Raw genomic sequence first — 19,066 nt, 5'->3', positions numbered from 1 at the left:
GTGGTAATGCCTGAGTCTTGATGGTTCCAGTGGAGTCTAGCCATACCATGGCTTGCTTGATTTGAATGAGCACTAGTAAGAGTACAAGGTGGTTGCTAGTCTTTCTAGGCAGCTGTGAAGGTCACTCAGACTTCTCATGAGTCCAAAATAATAAATGTCTGGGAACATAAAAATCTGGCAAAAAACTTTTTAAGGATGACTGGGCATAATGTTCGAACAATGTTATCACTAAACATTTTTAGAATGGATTTTAGAGAATGTTATCCCTACGATTTAGGAGAACATTCTGGGAACAAAAAGAAAACTTCCCGCTGAAAACATTACTAGAACATTTTAAACATTACTAGAGCGAAAATGTTCTAGCTGGGAGAATGTCTTTAACATCCTCATACAATTAGAATGGATACTAGCTTATCAAGTTGCTAATTCTAGGCCAAAACCATTAGTCTTAAGAGCAAAATTGCAGAAAAAAACTAATATTCAATGTTGAAAAGTTTAATTTCTTAGACACAATTGCCAAAAAGTAGCGTGATTATGGACTCGCCCACTACTTATAGTCATGGATTTGCTATAGGTGGTGGAAATATCCAGCAAGTTCTTCAGGAGTTGGATTGTGACTCCAAAATAGAGTTATAAACGTGTTACGACCAAAGTTAATAAAGTATGATCATGACTCAACACTTTCACAAGGCACCGCAGTACCGCAGTGCTTTATAACTAGTATTTGAATTCCATTCTTTAGGAGCTCTTCCAAGGCAGAGGAAGCCTGTGACATGTACAGGAGAGCTGTGAATAAGTTCAAGATGGCCAAGAACTGGAAAGGACAAATCGATCAGACTTGTTGCTTTTAAACTAACATTTAATCTAACATTTTGCTGGATTGTTAAAATTTATTTCAACATTTATTTATTAATAATTACATGCTTTTTAAATCAATTTGTTTATACACATCCCTGTAAATTATCTGTTATTGTAGGAATAATAATGTATTAGAATGAGCGCATTAATATACACACAGAAATGTGATCAACCTTCTGGCCAATCAGAATCGAGCATTCAACAGAGCTGTATAATAACAAAGAAATGAGAAAGCTAATTTATTATTGTCACATATGTTAAAATATTTCAGTCTACTGTGTAGTACTGTCGTTTAGTATTCCTCTTCCTCCTCTTCCTCGGCGTCCAATGCATCATTCTGTTCCAGCGCGGCCTGTCTCGCCTCTTGTGCTTCTTTCAGAGCCTCCTCCTCCTGGACACTGGGGTCCAGTACCTCTGTGAGCTCAGGCCCACTGGGGTACTCGGACTCTGGGGGAGGGGGGAGGGCCGGGGTAAAGTCCTCGCCCAAGAACTGCAGACCCCAGCCGATGTATATGTTCTCAAACTTCTTGCTGAAAAATTGAGTCATGTAATCAGCTGAGGAGATCCTTGTACTCCAAGGAGAGGTCATGTAATCAGCTGTATCATAACAAAGTTGACTAGAAAAGCAGTTTGCAGCACATGAGGATGTATGTTATTTGCTATCATTATAATTCTGGCTATTAGGAGCTGAGAGTAAAAGAGATCTTACTTGCCAGACGCATATGCATAGGCACCAGGCCACAGGTTGGAGCGCACAAAAGCAATGGCATACTGGGAGATTAGGTCTGAGGAGATCCTGGTACTCCAAGCAGGGGTGTTATTAACCTCTGAAATATAAGAACATATTCATAAGAAAGAAAGAAAAAAAGTGACACCCACATAAAGTCAAAGACTCACCTGTGTCCGCAGACAGTGGTGTGAGAAGCGGTGGTCCAACCTCAGGCTCAGGCTCATCGGGATCTTCCTCCTTCTCCTCTTCCTCTGCATCTTCTTCAAGAAGATTCTCTGTTTTTTCAGCCAGATTGGCCCACACACAACGACCCTGGTGCACACACAAAGATAATCAGAAATCCTTGGTTTCGGTGGCGTGGCCATATGTTTTCCAAATCAGAAATCTTATTTGTGACCCACTCTAATGTTAGCCTCCACCCTCACAGGTTGGCAGGAATTGTTTGCTATGGGAGTTCATGGGTGAAAATTGACTAACATTGGAGAGAAATGTGGGAAAAATTCTCATTCTTTTTTCCTTCTCACCTGATTGAGAATGTGTGGAATGTGGTGGACCCATGTCGACAGCGACTCTACCATCTCCTGCATGCTGACACCTTCAAAGTCAGGGTTCTCCTCGATGCTGTCTCGCGCTGCATTCTCCTCGTCTTCAGCCTCCTCTTCCCGGAACAAATAGAACCCCAGTGGACTGACCTGGGTGTTCGCCGAGATGCGGGCGATCTGGGCACGCAGGTAGTTGGCCTCGTTGCCAGGGAAGGGTGGGTAGCACACGATGGGAGCGTCCAGGCGCCCGGTGAAGAGCTTGCGAATTTGTCGCGCGACTATGATCTGAGCAGGGGTGACGTCAGGAAGACGGACCCAGGGCAGGCCCGGCTCTCGGCACACAAAGTAGGTGAACTTGTTGGTGCCGGAGTGACGAGGCTCCTTAGGGACTGGGGTGGGTGGCTTGTAGCTTGACTTGGGGACTTTGATTACCTCATCCTCTTCTCCAGCCTCTCCCTTATCCTCATGCGTTTCCTCCACTTCCTCTTCTTCCTCATCGCCCATGTAGTATGTTTCAGCCACCAGGTAGTTCCCTTCGATACCAAGGATTTTGCCCCAGAATCGACACCTATACAGGGGCTGCACATCCACCAGCTGCTTCAGGGCCAGAAGAATCCTCTGCATCTCCACCCAACCCAGACCAACCCCAATCTGCTGCAAGAAGTATGCCAGCTCAGTGATATTGGGCAGGGGTCCCTCCATCTAGAAGGAAGACAAATAAGTTGTATGTGAAATCTCCACTCTTAATATTCCATTGCAATGGCTTCTTAGCTGTAATTTGATCACGGATGCCTACCAATTGTAGAAAACTATTATTTATATGATTATTTTCCAGTAACAGCATGACTGAATGTTTTATTCCTATTACACCACAGCAATTTGCCAATGGTTAACATTTTTCATTAATTAAAGAATGACACGTTGTACATTTTATCCAGTTAAGTTCCTGTTAGTTCCTGTCGTCGCTCACGTTATAGCAGCTATAAACATTCATTCCCTCACCAATCTATAAAATGTCTTTTGAGGTTAATAAAGGCTTGTCATGTTACTGTGAAACCTCAAAGCCCTCCATCCTCAGGATTTTCCTGTGTTAGGAAGGCTAGGAAAGCGTTTTCGTCTGAGCAGCAGTTCGAAAAGATGCTAGCTTTATGTGTCTCATGGGTTCTACTCAACCACATTTGTATGTTTCATTCTATGTTTAAAAACTCAACCCAGTTGCCTATTTAAAAGCAAAATGCAGCCATTTTTTAAGCAAAGAAGCCTATGAGAAAATGAGATTGTTGCCTGAGATGGGCTGACACATCTATTGATGGTTAAATGCACATTTATAAAGCGTTACAAGAGCTAAATGCCACTGCAATCATGCAAGAAAGGAAACTGTTCTGACTTGCGCCTCGTTGGGTTCTCCCTCGTCCTCTTGTTTAAACAGCGCACTCTGTTTCTCAGCCAGCAGCTCAGAGGAGGTTGTGGACGGAGCATCCCTCAGCATGCTCTGCTTATCCAGCACCATGCTGAGCTTTACCTCGTGGCTCAGATCTTCAATCACATCCATGGCGTTCTCGGGACGCTTGTCCATCACTTTGGTGAGCACGCGAACCAGATGGTCATAGCTGAAAATGACAGTAAATGCATCGCTTAGCAACATCCTGTTAGTTAGGGTAGGTAATCATGATGGTTAGGTTGTTAGGCTACATGGTTATGCTTAGTTAGGGTAGGTATTCGTGATGGTTAGGTTGGTAGGCTAGATAGTTAATTAGGGTAAGTAATCATGATTGTTAGGTTGTTGTGCTAGATGGTTAGTTAGGGTAGGTAATCATGATGGTTAGGTTGTTGTGCTAGATGGTTATGGTTAGTTAGGGTAATTAATCATGATGGTTACTGAACTTAAAGTTTCAGAATGTAATGCAGCTGTAAGTTACTTCAGAATTTCATAAATAAGGGGCGCTGTCGAGCGGGCAATGGAGTCAATAAGTGTTTTTCTTAGTTAAATGCTAGCAAACCCTGTTTTGAACATATTTTCTTAAGTATGTGCGTATATTTGCATGAAGACGGCGGCAAATTTGCGTAAATATAAATTCATCGAGTCAACCAAATCTAGGCCCAGCACCGCCTCATCCGCGAGTTCTGCTGCCTCTCTGGGCTCGGAGCCCCCGCCCCGGCCGAACAGCCAAGAGATGGACGCTGAAACCTTGAAGACGGATATCCTGCTTTCACTAAGGGCCAACACTGCTGCGGTGATAAAAAACTGAGCTGAAAAGTGCACTTGCTGAAGGTTTCGACTTCCTTAAGAATGAGTTGCAAGCGGTGAAAGCAGAAATAAAGAACAATACGGAAGCAATTCACTCCAAAATCAACCAGATGAAAGCTACAATTAAAGAGGTGGAAGGTGGGCTAACGACCTGGTCGGATGAAGTGGCAGTCTTACAGACTACGGTGAATGACCTGGCAGTAGAGGTGACTGGACTCAGAAATAAGTGTGAAGACATGGAGGGGAGACTGAGGAGATTTAACATCAGAATTCTGGGGGTGGCGGAAGCAAATGGATCCAGCTCTACAACATTGGTCTCGGAACTATTGAGAGAAATACTACAGCTGGATAGAGATGTGCTTGTGGACCACTCTCACAGAAGCCTGGGTCCTGTGAGGAAGGATGGGAAACCACGTGCCATAATAGCCAAACTCCACTACTACCAGGACTGCGTTGAGGTACTGAGCCGGGCGCGCTCTTGAGCCCCGCTCCGGCGTAACGGTGAGACGCTTGCTATCTTTCCGGATTATACCACGAGTGTCGCTAAGGCCAGGGTGGCCTTCAATGAGGTCAGGAAGTTGCTCTGTAACCAGCAGGGAGTTCAGTATGGCATCCTGTTTCCAGCCTGTCTCCGTATTACGTTCAACGGAGAGGAAAAGGAGTTCATAGATGCAAGCAAAGCGATGAGCTATGTCAAGAAGAATATCATTACTACTGTAGAGGGCTGAGTGAGTAACATTGACCCGGCGATTTCATCGTCTCTGAACTTTGATTGGATGACTGTTTGATCAGACTTTTACTGTAATAAGGAGGATGATCAACACCGCTGTCTTATTTTCTGTTATATACGCTATGATAGGGTGTATGCTTCTACACTGTGATAGGATGCATTTTTTTTTTTTGAGAGTTTACTTTTCATACCCGGGGTTCGGTGGGAGCTTGAGCTGTAGGCTCTATAGAGTTCCTCCACACAAGCACTGAATGTTTTGGGAGGGTACGGTGAGCACCCTGTTCCTGTAGGTGTGGGGGTGGCGCTTTGACGCGAAAGAAGGTATTTGCACATCTGAAACTTGCAAAATATTGCAAAATATGCAACTGCAAATAATCATCTGTTTATCCCATCTTTGTTGGATAAGACTTTCGCTATTTGGTCTAGAAAGGGGGCTGTCTTACTGTCTGATCTCTATGTTGATGGTGTTTTTGTCTCATTCGAGCAGCTAATGCAGAAATATTACATTCCCAGATCGCATTTTTATAAATATTTGCAACTTAGTAGCTTTGTGACCTTTAATTCAGACACCTTCCCATTGTGTCCTTCCAATTCGCTGATGGATGCAATTTTTAAATGTAAACTGGCCAGGAAGCAGACAATAAGGGATATCTATGACCTACTCAGCATGCATGATTTGTCGTCACTAGATCTCCTTAAGAATAAATGGGAGACGCACTTAGGCGAATCAATTTCTGATAATGATTGGTGCAAAGTAATCCAGGGGATTTTCTCCTCCTCCATGTCTCAGACATGCAGTTGTCCAATTTAAAATTGTTCATTGTCTGCATTGGTCCAAAGCTAGACTCTCGAAGATTAATTCCGACATAGATCCCACATGTGATCGATGCAGACAGGCTCCAGCCACACTGTTGCATATGTTCTGGACATGTCCAAAGCTGTACACATTCTGGCAATCTATATTTGAGACTTTTAGTAAGACATTGGGAAGAGTAGTGTAGCCGTCCCCTCTTATTGCGCTGTTTGGGGTGACCCCGGAGAATACTCCTTTTAGATGGTGTGAGATCAGCATGATGTCCTTCTGCACTCTCCTGGCCAGGAGATTAATATTGTTTAGATGGATTGGATCCTGCTCCACCGGTGTATAGTCACTGGGTCAGGGAAGTCATGTGTCATCTTAAATTGGAAAAGATTAGATACACTGTCAGGGGAGCGACTGGGAAATTTTACAGAATCTGGCAACCTTTTCTGTTCTTTGTCAGAGACATGGATGCTGACAGTATTGTTATGTGATCATTATCTATAATTTTGTTTCTTTTGCTCTCTTCTTTTCTATGGTGGTCTGGCTTTATAATATGTAATATGTATGTTCTATGTCTGGCACTGGGTGGGGGTGTTCTGTTTGTATGGTTGGTGTTGTATGTTTAATTTGAAAAATGCTAATAAAGAAACCTTTCAGAATTTCATAGATCTTTTTTTTTTAAACGATGAAAAGTAAAAGAAAACAGTCCTAGTGGTTGTTGTGTTAAATAAAAGTTACTCACAGGTTGAAGGTTGTTTGTGTTCTGTTTTTCAGCAGGAAAGCTTTGAAGTTCTCCGCAACCCGCTGCCTTTGGTCAGCAGAAGTCTCCATGTGTCTGTCGTTCAGTTTAAATAAAAGGAAAATTGTTAAGTTGATCTCTGGGTCTCAGTTCTGAACGTCTCTAGTCTGTGTCACGATGTTTCTGTATCAGATCAGATACAATTGTTTTCTGTTCTTGTAATGTGTTGTTTTGTGAGCGTCTAATCACTTCTCGTCCTTATTCTCTCTCGAATATCGTTTTATTATCTGCTCGAACAGACAGACGGCTCTTACAGTCTCCCTCCAGCCTACAGCACGTAATAGAGTAGAACTTTGGTGATTACGTCATAATAATAGATGTACTAGATGCATGTTCTGTTTCTATCCGTGACGTGTTCCCAGGGTCGTCGCCGGGAGGTAGGGGGTGGGGGGTGGTGATGGTTTGGTTAAGCAGCCGCTCTTCCTGAAAGCGCAGTTAATCCAGCCGCACAGAAATAATTTAGGAGCGCAGTTTATTACATACTTAGCGGTAACAGCACCGAAAACGGAAAACGAGCGTCCGCGAGTTCATACACAACAACAACAAATGAACAATAATCATTTTAAATAAATAAGTAACAAAAACAAACATTGACAGTATTTTTGAGTTTACAGGCTGAAAGTTTTTTCTTTATAATTCTTTACCATGCCAACAACAACAATAACAACAACAACAACAACAATAATAATAATAATAATAATAATGCCACGTCACTAAACTTATTTTTAAGCTAAGATTAAGCGTGGCACACTACAAAAACATCATGTCATAAAGCACTCGTAAATAATAGCGACCAGCAAAAAAAAAGCAAAAAGATATCTTTTTCGGAAAAGTACATTCATAGTCAGTATTCATGGTAAAACAAACAAAAAAATAATTTACCATTTTTTAATATGGTTAATTATTAATATTTCAAGAAGTAAGAGGGCACAGTGGCGTGGTGCTGAGACCCAGCGGTTGAAATCGCGTTTCCGGGGGGGGGGGCACAGTGACCTAGGTGGACGGGCCGAGCCCCCTGGAGCCCCCTCATGGCGCCTACGCTGCCTGTTCCTAATTTATCATTCTTTATCACTATTTCTTGTGTGTATACTGTGCTTTGTGTATTAAACTAAGAAGCGTTTGGACTGAGGTCCGTGTCGGTGTGAAGCTCCTTCCCGGTACCGGACGAGAGGAAATTAGTCACTGTGAAGTCCAATCTTTGGTTCTGACTGATATCGGACAAGAACCTCACAAAAATAAAACAATAAAACTATACTTAATGCAGCGTTATGTTTTCTATGTTGCTCATTAGGCTACATATCTTTAAAAAAAAAAAAAATAGGTGTTTAGTTTTGTAAAACAAAGATTTAAGATTCAGCTCGTGCCGTCTCAGTATCATCTTTATTCGAGTCATTTCCATCACTCCTTCTCTACTCACTCTACTGCCCCCTACTGCTTCAATATATTATAGCAGAACTACAATCACTATACTACCCCTGCCCTCCCAATCTAAAATAGAATTAAACACTCATTTCTCGTGCTCAATAATATTTTATTTACTTCAACATATTAAAATAATAAAATAAAACAATTAAAAATAAATAAATAAATAGCCATCGTGGATAGGCATAACCACAAAAAATAATATAAGCACAAATGTACCTTATTATATGCTCAATACAAGCAAATGCTAAGATATAATAATAATAATAATAATAATAATAATAATAATAATAATAATAATAAATAACAATACAAAAATAATAAATATTAGTAATAATCATCTTTATTATCTAAATATATTAGAGGAGACTGCCTGGGGGTGGGGTTTGTTGTTGGCATCAGTTATCAGGGTGTGTGACTTCACGGACTGAACAGGATTGAACTTTTTAGCAACACAAGTCAAACATTCAGATACTACACATCAGCATCTTACTATGGAGGAAACATCAGTCCGTGGTGTTTAACCATTAGCATTTTTAAGAGTTGCACAGAAGTCAACCAATCCCGGTGTTCATTGTAAATCCATTATCTAAATAATTTAACACTACAAAAAATGACAAATAAAATAGAAATTGTTATAAGCTTTTTTTTTCACGCTTTGCTCGTTCTTCTTTTTTTTCGAAATTGAGCTCCCGATGGTTCTTCATTTTGCATCTCTACTAACATTTTTGATTGCTACTGCCGCAAATACGTCAGCAGCATTAGCATACAAATTATGCCATGATCATTATCTTCCATAATGCCGTAAAAAAAACTAAGTTATCATCACTGACACTCACACACACTTTACAGTCACACAGACACACCAACGGTGATGATTGATAAGTATGATTGTACTTTTTAATTTAATAAAAAATTTAAATTGGAAAAAAAACCAGCGGTGATGAGTGTCGTCTTGCACACAATATTTACGTCGGCACTAGGGGGCGCCAACAAATCAATTTGACCAAACAAACTTTTCTGAGTTAATAAAAGACAAGAGGAACGTTAAATGTGGCTCGGTACTGTTAAACGGATTCGGTAGGGTGGCGGTGGGGAGGTGCCCCAAACATGGTGACGCCCTAGGCGGCTGCCTATGATGCCTAATGGATTGACCTGCATTGTTGCAGACCATGTACACCGCTTCATGTCAACAGTATTCCCTGATATCAGTGGCCTCTTTCAGCAGGATAATGCCCCCTGCCACAATGCAAAAATTGTTCAGGAACGGTTTGAGGATCATTACAAAGAGTTCAAGGTATTGAATTGACCTCCAAATGCCCCAGATCTCAAGCTGATCAAGCATCTGTGGGACGTGCTGGATAATCAAGTTCAATCCATGTAGGCCCCACCTCGCTACTTACAGGCCTTAAAGGATCTGCTGCTAACGTCTTGGTGCCAGATACCACAGCACACCTTCAGAGGTCTTGTGGAGTCCATGCCTCGACGGCTCAGAGCTGTTTGGCGACACAAGGGGACCTACACAATATTAGGCAGGTGGTTTTAATGTCATTGTATATGTACAATGCTGTTACGTCGAGTCCTGTTGACTCGGCTCAGCTGGTTGGCAACCTATGAAATGATGAGCGAGGTAGCATTGACGGTAGTATTAGCATGAAAGCTGAACTCTTGTAGCAGAGTGTACAGAAGAGGAGGTGAGAGAGCTGGACAGACTGAAGGACTAAAGTGCCACTGCATCACTCTCTTTAGGTAGACATGAAGACAGGGTTAAATCTTACTGGTAACAATAACAGCTGGTAGAAGAGCATTGTGGAGAATATAGGAAACCTTTAGCCAGAGAGAGAATAGACCAACATGAAGATTAAAAAAATTTAAACCATTATTTAATCATAAAATAAATCTTTTGCATAATTGAAAATCACACACTGATTATGAATACTGATATGTATGGCATTCGGTTGGATGTATGTAATGTGATGCATTCACACAGGGTAGTTCTGGCTTGTTGTGTCATAGTTTGTTGCCTAGGGCATTTTAATGGTGTTGAAAATTAGAAAAAGAAGAGGCTTTAGAAATGCCTCCTGGCAAAAAGTTTTTTTTAAAAAAATAAATAAATAACATGCCAGGTCGCATGGTGGCTTAGTGGTTAGCACGTTCGCCTCACACCTCCAGGGTTGGGGGTTCGATTCCCACCGTGGCCCTGTCTGTGTGGAGTTTGCATGTTCTCCCCGTGCTGCAGGGTTCCCTCCGGGTACTCCGGTTTCCTCCCCCAGTCCAACGACATGCGCGGTAGGCTGATTGGCATGTCCAAAGTGTCCGTAGTGTATGAATGTGTATGTGAGTGTGCCCTGTGATGGATTGGCACCCTGTCCAGGGTGTACCCCGCCTTGTGCCCAATGCTCCCTGGGATAGGCTCCAGGTTTCCCTGTGACCCTGAAAAGGATAAGTGGTATAGAAGATGAATGGATGGATGGACGGATGGACGCACATGCCAAATGTAACTTTTGTACTTCTAGCACTTTATCATTAATTATCACTAATCACTTTATTATATTATATGTCATTTGTCCCGTCAACACTTCTATAAGATGACAGACAACTAACTGGATCAATATTTTCATACAATTAAGATTGTAATTATATTACATTAAATTAAATAAATAAAAAGACACTACAACTTTGACCCCTCAACTTCCAATGAGTCATACTAGTACATAAATGAGTCTCAGATCAGCATTCATTAATAAATTCTTTTATTAAAAGTATTGGCATCACAGACACAACTGATGACTGAGCAAAGTGACCAGAAGTATCATGACATTAAGGTCTTATGTAATTGACGTTGGAAAATCTCTGCTTTAGGTTATGATGCCCTTAGTGCTAAGATGCTTATTAAAGAGTTTGAACAAGGCATGTTGGTCACCATCTTCACAGTGTGTAAAAAAAAAAAAAAAAAATGGTGTTGTGGGTCAAATTACTCAGACCTTTCTGTTAAATAAATAGAGCTGGAAAGAGTGGATCACATTCAATGTCTTGTTTAGAGACAGAAAAAAACAAAACAAAAAATCAGTGCCAGAGAGAGAGAGAGAAAAAAGAAATCACGGAATGACTAGAGCAGAAAGAGTTGCTCTGGATTTTATGTCTAATATAATTATCTGCAATCATTCACTTTCGCAAGTCACCACATTCTTACAAGGTAGAAATCTTCTCCCCTGTTGTGAACATGTAACTTCAACTTATTTACATCTGTGTTAACTTCAAGACTTCAGGTTTTCTGTATAAAAAAAAAAAAAAAAATCCACAGAATGAAACTGAACTGTTGGGCAAAGTTGTCTGAACTATTTTTTTTCCATGAGGCAAAAAGGAAAAGATTTATGAAAGATTTCAAACCCTAAATCCCACACCTGCATCCTAACTTCATCTTCCCCCAAAGAAATAAAACACACCCAAAAACACAACATTGAATTCTAAATCTGAAATTTGCTTTCTGTTCAACATAAAATGCAAAAAAAAAACAAAAAAAAGGTGCATTCCATTGCCGTCGTTTTGACCTGATGCCCTGAAGCTGTATCCCTGGTGCCAGAACGCATGCGCTGAGGAAGCACTTCCGGGTTTATAATTCATCTTTTGGCTGAGCATCATCCTCCTCTCCCTCTACTTTGGGGTCCTCCGTTGTCTCCTCCTTTCCCTCCTCCTCATCGTTGTTGTCGTCGTCGTCGTTGTTGTAGTCGTCGTCATCGTCGTCGTTGTCGTCGTCATCATCCGCCGTGGTGTCCTGCTCCTTATTCTTTTCGTCTTCCTCTTTGCGTTTCTTTTCATCTTGCTCATCTTTCATTTTCTTCTCTGGACCCTGCGGTAACGAAGAGATCAAGATTTAGACCAAATGTCGTACGTTTTCCTAAGACAAAAACGCCTTTAGTACAAACTGAATGAAGTTACCTTAGTAACGCCCCATGTATTTTTTCCAAACTCCTCTGCTTCTTTTGCATCATCTGCAATCAGGAAGTTGTCGAAAATGGTCCCAGACTTGACCTGGTATTAACAGAGTTTGGCGTAGTTATGTCAGAGTATGAGAACACAGCCGGTTATATTGTTCTTCAATCATAAACCCATTTTACAGCTCCCAGATAAGAGGTACTAAATACTTCCCATCATCCTAAGTAGAGAGAGAAACACACCTGCCACAGATCCAGCCCAATAATGCCGATGTTGTCAAACTTGTAGATCTCAGAGTCAGGGCTGTACTCGGGGTTGTCAATCTCAGGGTGCACCCAGATTCCTTTGTAGTTGGGGTTATCAATCTGCTTCGGTTTCCACTCTCCCTGCAGAGATGAAATGAATTATAAGTATAGAAAAATGTGTTGTGATGGTAATAATATCTAAATGTCTTATTGGCCTGCTTTATTCTCAGACTTAAGTGCACTAACCCTTTGTTCAAGCTAATCTTGTAGTGAACGCTACTGCTGTCACTTGTGGGCATGCACAAGTGACAAGTGGTAGTAGATATACATAGCTTCTAAAGCTAACCAGTTGAACATTTGAACACAGTTGAACGACACAAAATGAAACGATGCTTATAATCATAGAATTGATCCGAGGAATCATGTGAGGCAGTCATTTGGATTTATTGCTTTACTGCACTGTATCCAATTTGCACAGATTTTTGAAATCCAAAGTGTCCCCAAAAGTACCACTCACTGCAGAACAAAAAGTCCAGGAGATGGAGTTTTTTTTAATGCTGGATAAAAGTATTTACTGTGTTGTTGTACAGTATGGTGTGGGTTAAGGGTTAGGCTTATAGGAGGTGACTGAGCAGGTAGAGCTCCACCCCCTGGCCCTTTTGGTTCCGCAGCGAAGACCATCTCAAAACCACGGCTCCGTGACGAAAATGGATACAGTCAACAAATGTTCAGCAATCACATGGTCGCTTGCTAGTGTGAACCTAGGGTAATTGGAGGCGTTGCAACCAAGTCAACTGAAACAAGGGAATCAACACAAGAGGAGTCTATACCTTGTATTCTGGGTTGGGGATCATGGGAGGCTCCCATTCACCATCCATATCCTCATCCCAGTCTTCAGGCTTCTTGGCATCAGGATCTGGAATATTCTCAGGTTTGTCCCAGTCCTTAGAAAATAAAACATTAGACATGGCGCCATTAATAAAAGCAGGTATAACATTCTGTACCAAAGCATGGATCGGAAAGCCTCTTCAAAAGGACATCAGGGTGAAGGGATGCGTCTCAAGATGACTTTGCTTAGTTTTAGTTCGCTCTTCCAGATATGTTTTAATATTCAAATCGGGTAATAGCTGGCCGTCTTTACACACTCAAATCACTATACAAATTATTTGACACCTCTGTCCTCCCTCACCTAAAATTTAAATAGTAGAACTTGATCTGTGGACACGATTGTCCCAGAAAGCATTATGTACATGGATATTAGCTCATTTAATTGAATGCAGTGCCAGCCGATACCTCGGGCTTGGTGTCCGTCTCGTCATCGATCTTGGCACGATCATCCCAATCCTCAGGCTTCTTGGCTTCAGGGTCCTTGATCTTCTTAGGAGGCAGAAAGTCCCAGTCCTCTTCCAGGGAGCCAGACTCCACCTTCTCGTTGTCGATCTTTACCTCATAGGTCTGGTCTGGGTTCAGAATCAGCGTGTAGAGGTGTGTCAGCTCGTCGTCCTGGTAACAAAGAAATCACAATAGTGTTTACAACGACAATAGTCAACCTATACTCAAACAATGGTATGCTAAAGGAACAGCTTCTTACTTTACACTTGATGTCTTTCTTGATGAGGTGGTTCTTGCCTTTATAGTTAAAGATGACATGGACCTTTTTTGTGCTGTAACCACAGATATCTGGACCTGTTGAGATCATGAAAAACTTAATTAAATCTTTAATTAACTGATGAAGAAAAAAAAAGACCATGAAAATTAAGATCGAGACCCACCGAACATGATGTAGTACTGCGAGTCTCCATGCAGATCAGCCTGATTGAGGTCAGTGGGGAAGACTTTCACGTAGCCGCCCCCACAATCGATCTTCTGCTCGTGTTTCACAGTGAACTGGACCACCAGGCTTTTGCCCTCGTTGCTGAACGGCTCGAACCGTGCAGACGTAGCGTAGAAGCGGGCATCCTGGCTGGTTTGCAAACCTTAACAAATCAAAAATATATTTAAAAAAAGGGACAGTGAACAATAAGCATGCACACGAATACAACCGACTTCATGTCACGAAGCCTACAGCACTCTAGTGTTAACCTTTACGAATGTGCGATTAGATTTACCTTTGTCTTTCTCTGCATCACCGTAGAAGTCTCCAGCAGTAAGTTTAAACTGTCCGTAGTCAGATTTGTGTTCGGAGTTCACCCAGCGACTCGTCCACGCATCTGCAACATTAGGACGGACAAGCAGTCAACAGTACAGTAGGTAATAGCTGTAAGAAAAAGGTCTTATATACACACACTACTTAATAATTTAAAAACTATATAATCAACCCATAAGTTCACAGCCATAAGAATTTGTTATTTTTATTTTGCTTGGACTATAAAAGAAGGCTCTACAGAAAGGGTTCGTATTAGTATTGATTCGCAGTTTGATTTTCAAGGCATAGGCTAGTTGTGCAATAAACCGCAGACCCACAGCTTTCGAACAAGCCCTTGTGACCAATCACACCATATTTTTGACTGATCACACCAGATATCCCTATAATATAATACAATATAATTAAACAGGTATACACATCATTAAAATGTGGGTATGTCAATCCTAGGTACCAAAATAAAATGAAAAAGCCCTCAGAGTACCGAATAAAGGGGATATCCACAACCATGACACATTTCTACATCACATGAGGAAGACACTGAGGAGTGGACGGGGGTTGCAACAAACCACACAACAGTCCTGTGTCATTTTGAGGAAATGTAACATTCTGTTGTCTGGAGTATGACAGCAGAATAAAATTTTTTTACATTTTTTTAATAACCCGCCCCAAAAAAAAACAAAGACACTTCCTGCTTGGCAAAAATGCACACTGCATTATTAAATATTTTACTTTCGATTTGGATCATAACGTCTTGCTTGTTACTTTCACTTCTTTAAGATCTAAAATATTTGGAATGTTTTAGGGGGGAAACCAGTATGACACTATGCGTTTAAAAAAAAAAATAAAGAAAGAAAGAAAGGGAAAAAAGTAGGAAAATTTTTAAAGCCTGTTTCAATCCTTAAACATATAAAGGTCAAGGATTAGTTTGCATAAGTGTGCTTGTAAACCATTTCTGAAAACATTTTAAGCAAGAATAGCACACAGAAAGGGATTTGAGCTGACCAAACTGCTAAAAAATAATAATAATAATAAACAACCCCACACACAATTTACGGATAATAGATAAACATATTTGAACATATTTGGCGTTTCATTGTACTGTTATAACCTCTGGCTAGTTGCAGTTTGAGCTCAGTTCCTTGTTTGCTAGCATCTTGCTAATTAATTTCAACTTACCTGCTTCGAGGAATTGCTCTTTAAAGTAAACCCTTGCGTCGACTGAAAACGCCAACAGCGCTGCTGAAAATATCGTAAACACCTTAAAGCTTTGCATTTTTAATTTCTCGTAAAGCGATACCGATCTTCCTTCCCAGCTCTTTCCCCTCCAGCGATTAATCCACCTCAGCCAGGTCTTATCGCTAGTTTCGGAGAAGCGTGGTTGAACAGATGTCTTACTCTCATTGGCTGCTCAGCCGACCACGAACCAATCACAATAGCCCACGAAGCGCGCAGGACTCGCCTCCTCAGGGCGTGGCTCCGCCCCTCGAGTTACTACTTGCATTCGTGTCTGGAAATATAGAGGAAGTGAATGAAATAAATGTGTCGTGTTTTTTTGTGGATATGAGTGGAAGCTATAGGGTTTGTTGTAGTCAGTGGTTCAGATAAGAATTTCAGTATAAATGCAGGGGAAAAGCACACCAATACCGTTTTGCACAGCCATCTTGAGCTCTGTATATTACACACTTTAGTATATACACTACCCACCCATATTTATTTATATTTTGTGTATCTCTTATATTTTTGTATACTGAAAGTCCTGTATATATTTTACATTTGCAGTCACACATTTGTATATTTTGTTTTTACTGTAGACTTTACATAGGCTAGTACATGTCCAGTATTTGTTGGTGGAGCTACCACAAGAATTTCACTGTGCACTATTTAAGTGACAAATAAAACACTTTGATTTAGGCTTCTTCGGAAATAGAATACATGCCTGTTAGACTGGATTTCAGATAAGATTTAGATTCTTCAATATTGTAGCACCTAATGCTAACTAATAAATATATGACTAACTCGTCATTTTTCTATTGAAAAGGGCAAAAGAAATGTCTCTTTCTGTTACTTGTAACTCCATTGCAATTTAATGTGCTTTGAAATCCTGCTTAGAATTATAGCACTTCCTGCAACTTGTATAGTCGAGCAGTACTGTATTCTTCAGCACTGTGTGTAAGTGAATTTGTAAATCTCTTTGGATGAGGGGGTTTTAGCAAAACAGATGAATATATAAAACATTAATTAGGAAAAAGTAAATCATTTGCATTGCCTTGGCCGTGACTCGAACTCAAGCCTGACAGGCAATAATTCTACCCCCAATGCCCAGGCTGCGTGCAACGGAAGAGCGCCACAAAATGCTAGTGGCCAAAAATATATTACACCCGTAGTAGGTTATCACTACCATAGAGAATGAATGGGAAACGATTTAGGGAGTTTTAGCTAAGACATGTCACTAGGGATGTAATATATTTTTGGCCACTAATGCTTTGTGGCACTGTTCCATCACAGGCTGCTTCTCTTTCCAGGCCTTGACGAAACAGCGCCACAAAGCGTTAGTGGCCAAAAATATATTACATCCGTAGTTGTGTGGAGAAGGTATGGGAACATTTTAGGGTGGTTTGAAACCGAGATAGGTATAAACGGACGTCGGAGCCAGCTCCAAATGGGAGGGTCAGTTCCAAATGGGTGGGACTTTAACTCCAAGTGGGCTGTACAAACCTCCAGAGGATTTTGATAGGTACCTGTAGTGTCTGTCATGGAAATTAAGCTGTCGTTTTTTTTTCTTCCAGAGGCAATACGGCCGCTTGACGGAGTTAAACGGGTAAACTTGCAGTTTGTAAATTTTAAATATTGACATACTGAATTCCCAGATTATGTAGAATCAACAAAAGGAAGTGTATTTTCATTGAGTGCAGTTATATCTTGTTTTAAGTTTGTTTTGATCTTGATACTAGTGAATTTTAAAATAAATATTTAATATCAGGCAATTATTATATAAACTTCAATCTTCAAATGGAATGGCATTGGACAGGCATACAATAATTTGAAACCTGTAAGAAATTAAATTAAATCTACAAGAAAAAGTGTAAATATTTAGTTTTAAATCAGTGTTATCCCTACTTCCTGTCATCATTTATCACCACACACCTTTGCACTTTGGGGATTTCTGCATACTTGCCATCACTTCTGGATTTCCACCTAAATTCTGCCCATTTCTGAAATCCTGCCCACTTGTGGCGTAAGTACCTCTCACTTTGAGGTAAGTAGCTCCCACTTATTCCGCACATTTCTAAAATCCTGAAATCCCGCCTACTTGTGTCATAAGTACCTCCCACTTGGAGGCAAGTACCTCCCACTTGTAGGTCTCCAGGCTGCAGCGATACATACTTGTTGAAACCTGCCACCTCCTACCTGTAGTATAGTTTTAATATCATGTGTACTCTTTAAAGTATTTTGAAACTAATATAAAGTGAATTAAATTTGACTCGAGTGTGACAGTGACTATGTTTACAAGCACATCAAATTCCGTTTAAGGTCTATATTTGGGTTACAGTCATATTCCGAATACGATGTTCGTATGCGTACAGACATCGGAATATTCCTGTATATATGGTTGTTGGAAGTATTGCTCTGTTCATATCATGTTGGAATTACCATAACTACTAAATAACAGCCTGGACGTTCTTCTCGGAGCTATTCACGTCCTTGGGCTCATAATTATTTGGCGGTTTCTAAATGCCAAAACAAATCCACGTGAGATGATGTCGTTGACAAAAGCAAAATACATATTTACAACATTAAATCACGTATTTATGCTATTGCTAAATATTGGAGAACACAGAAAGCACTTCAGGTAACAATAACATGTAGTTTAATAATAACACAGGTATTGGTAATATGTTGTTGAAAACCTAAACAACAACTCCAACTCTGTGCTAGCTACATTAAACTGTATTGTATGTCTTTTGTTTATTTTCAGATTAATCTTGCATTATTAAGACATCTATAATTGTCAATTACATGAATTATTACACATAAATATTACAAGATAATTACTTAACTACATTTTACTGATGAAGCCACTGCCATTTTGAGTGTTTCTGAATGACATTGCTGTGGTCAGGTGGTAGAAGTCAGAGCTTTCAGAAAATTCCGATTTTACAAGTTGCAATTACGAGTTGTACAAGGACATGAACGCTTTTTACAAGCTGGAATCTCATAATTACGAAAATGACGACATGGTGTGAATGCAGCTTATGACTGAATTGTCATTCCTAAATACCTAGCTTACAGCTAAGCATCTGTTAGCACACACAGTTACTTGCTCACTGAGCATGCACATACATCTCCTTTTAGTGGATCTTCTGAATAAAGTGTTTACATGCAACACATTTCTGATGAAAACAGCCATATTCCAGGGGTGGGGATCAGAATATTGTCTTAATCTGAATCGGGCAATCGGATTGCTGCATTTACATGACTCAGTACTAATTAGCATATTGCCAAATTCTAATTAACGTCAGAATATTGATGTGCATGTAAATACAGTCAGTGAAACATAGCACATGGAAGAAGGGAAATGCTGGCCTAATTCTGCCATCTTTTTATTTA

General features: G+C 40.5%; 2 protein-coding genes across 3 annotated transcripts; both read right to left on the bottom strand.

Annotated features, from left to right (window-relative positions):
• Positions 1-479: 479 nt before the first annotated feature.
• Positions 480-7,009, bottom strand: LOC128624209 (radial spoke head protein 4 homolog A-like). Of its 2 annotated transcripts, none has more exons than XM_053651671.1 (6): positions 6,653-7,009; positions 3,518-3,740; positions 2,113-2,832; positions 1,756-1,900; positions 1,568-1,685; positions 480-1,388 (listed from the first exon to the last, which is right to left on the bottom strand). In XM_053651671.1, the coding sequence occupies exons 1-6, from the start codon at positions 6,739-6,741 to the stop codon at positions 1,151-1,153; spliced, it is 1,533 nt and encodes a 510-aa protein (XP_053507646.1). In that variant the 5' UTR covers positions 6,742-7,009; the 3' UTR covers positions 480-1,150. The 2 variants fall into 2 exon arrangements, with proteins under 2 accessions (XP_053507646.1, XP_053507647.1); XM_053651672.1 differs by having other exon boundaries at positions 480-1,384.
• Positions 7,010-10,867: 3,858 nt separating this feature from the next.
• Positions 10,868-15,828, bottom strand: calr3b (calreticulin 3b). The gene is made up of 9 exons (XM_053651673.1): positions 15,635-15,828; positions 14,421-14,522; positions 14,085-14,288; positions 13,904-13,998; positions 13,606-13,815; positions 13,143-13,256; positions 12,310-12,453; positions 12,071-12,163; positions 10,868-11,981 (listed from the first exon to the last, which is right to left on the bottom strand). The coding sequence occupies exons 1-9, from the start codon at positions 15,729-15,731 to the stop codon at positions 11,745-11,747; spliced, it is 1,296 nt and encodes a 431-aa protein (XP_053507648.1). The 5' UTR covers positions 15,732-15,828; the 3' UTR covers positions 10,868-11,744.
• Positions 15,829-19,066: the final 3,238 nt, after the last annotated feature.

Source organism: Ictalurus furcatus, chromosome 20, assembly GCF_023375685.1.
Source record: "Ictalurus furcatus strain D&B chromosome 20, Billie_1.0, whole genome shotgun sequence".
Taxonomy (NCBI): Eukaryota; Metazoa; Chordata; class Actinopteri; order Siluriformes; family Ictaluridae; genus Ictalurus; species Ictalurus furcatus.
Note: the sequence above shows the minus strand (reverse complement) of the source record. Positions and strands in the feature narration are given on the sequence as shown.

Bases quoted from the DNA above. Each gene is read 5' to 3' on its own strand.
- LOC128624209 (XM_053651671.1), bottom strand. From the start codon at position 6,741: ATGGAGACTTCTGCTGACCAAAGGCAGCGGGTTGCGGAGAACTTCAAA. The intron at 3,741-6,652 runs GTGAGTAACTTT...TGTCATTTTCAG, and splicing joins ACACAAACAACCTTCAACCT to CTATGACCATCTGGTTCGCG. The intron at 2,833-3,517 runs GTCAGAACAGTT...TCTTCCTTCTAG, and splicing joins GAGAACCCAACGAGGCGCAA to ATGGAGGGACCCCTGCCCAA.
- calr3b (XM_053651673.1), bottom strand. From the start codon at position 15,731: ATGCAAAGCTTTAAGGTGTTTACGATATTTTCAGCAGCGCTGTTGGCG. The intron at 14,289-14,420 runs GTAAATCTAATC...TGATTTGTTAAG, and splicing joins TGATGCAGAGAAAGACAAAG to GTTTGCAAACCAGCCAGGAT. The intron at 12,454-13,142 runs GTATAGACTCCT...TCATCTCTGCAG, and splicing joins TCCCCAACCCAGAATACAAG to GGAGAGTGGAAACCGAAGCA.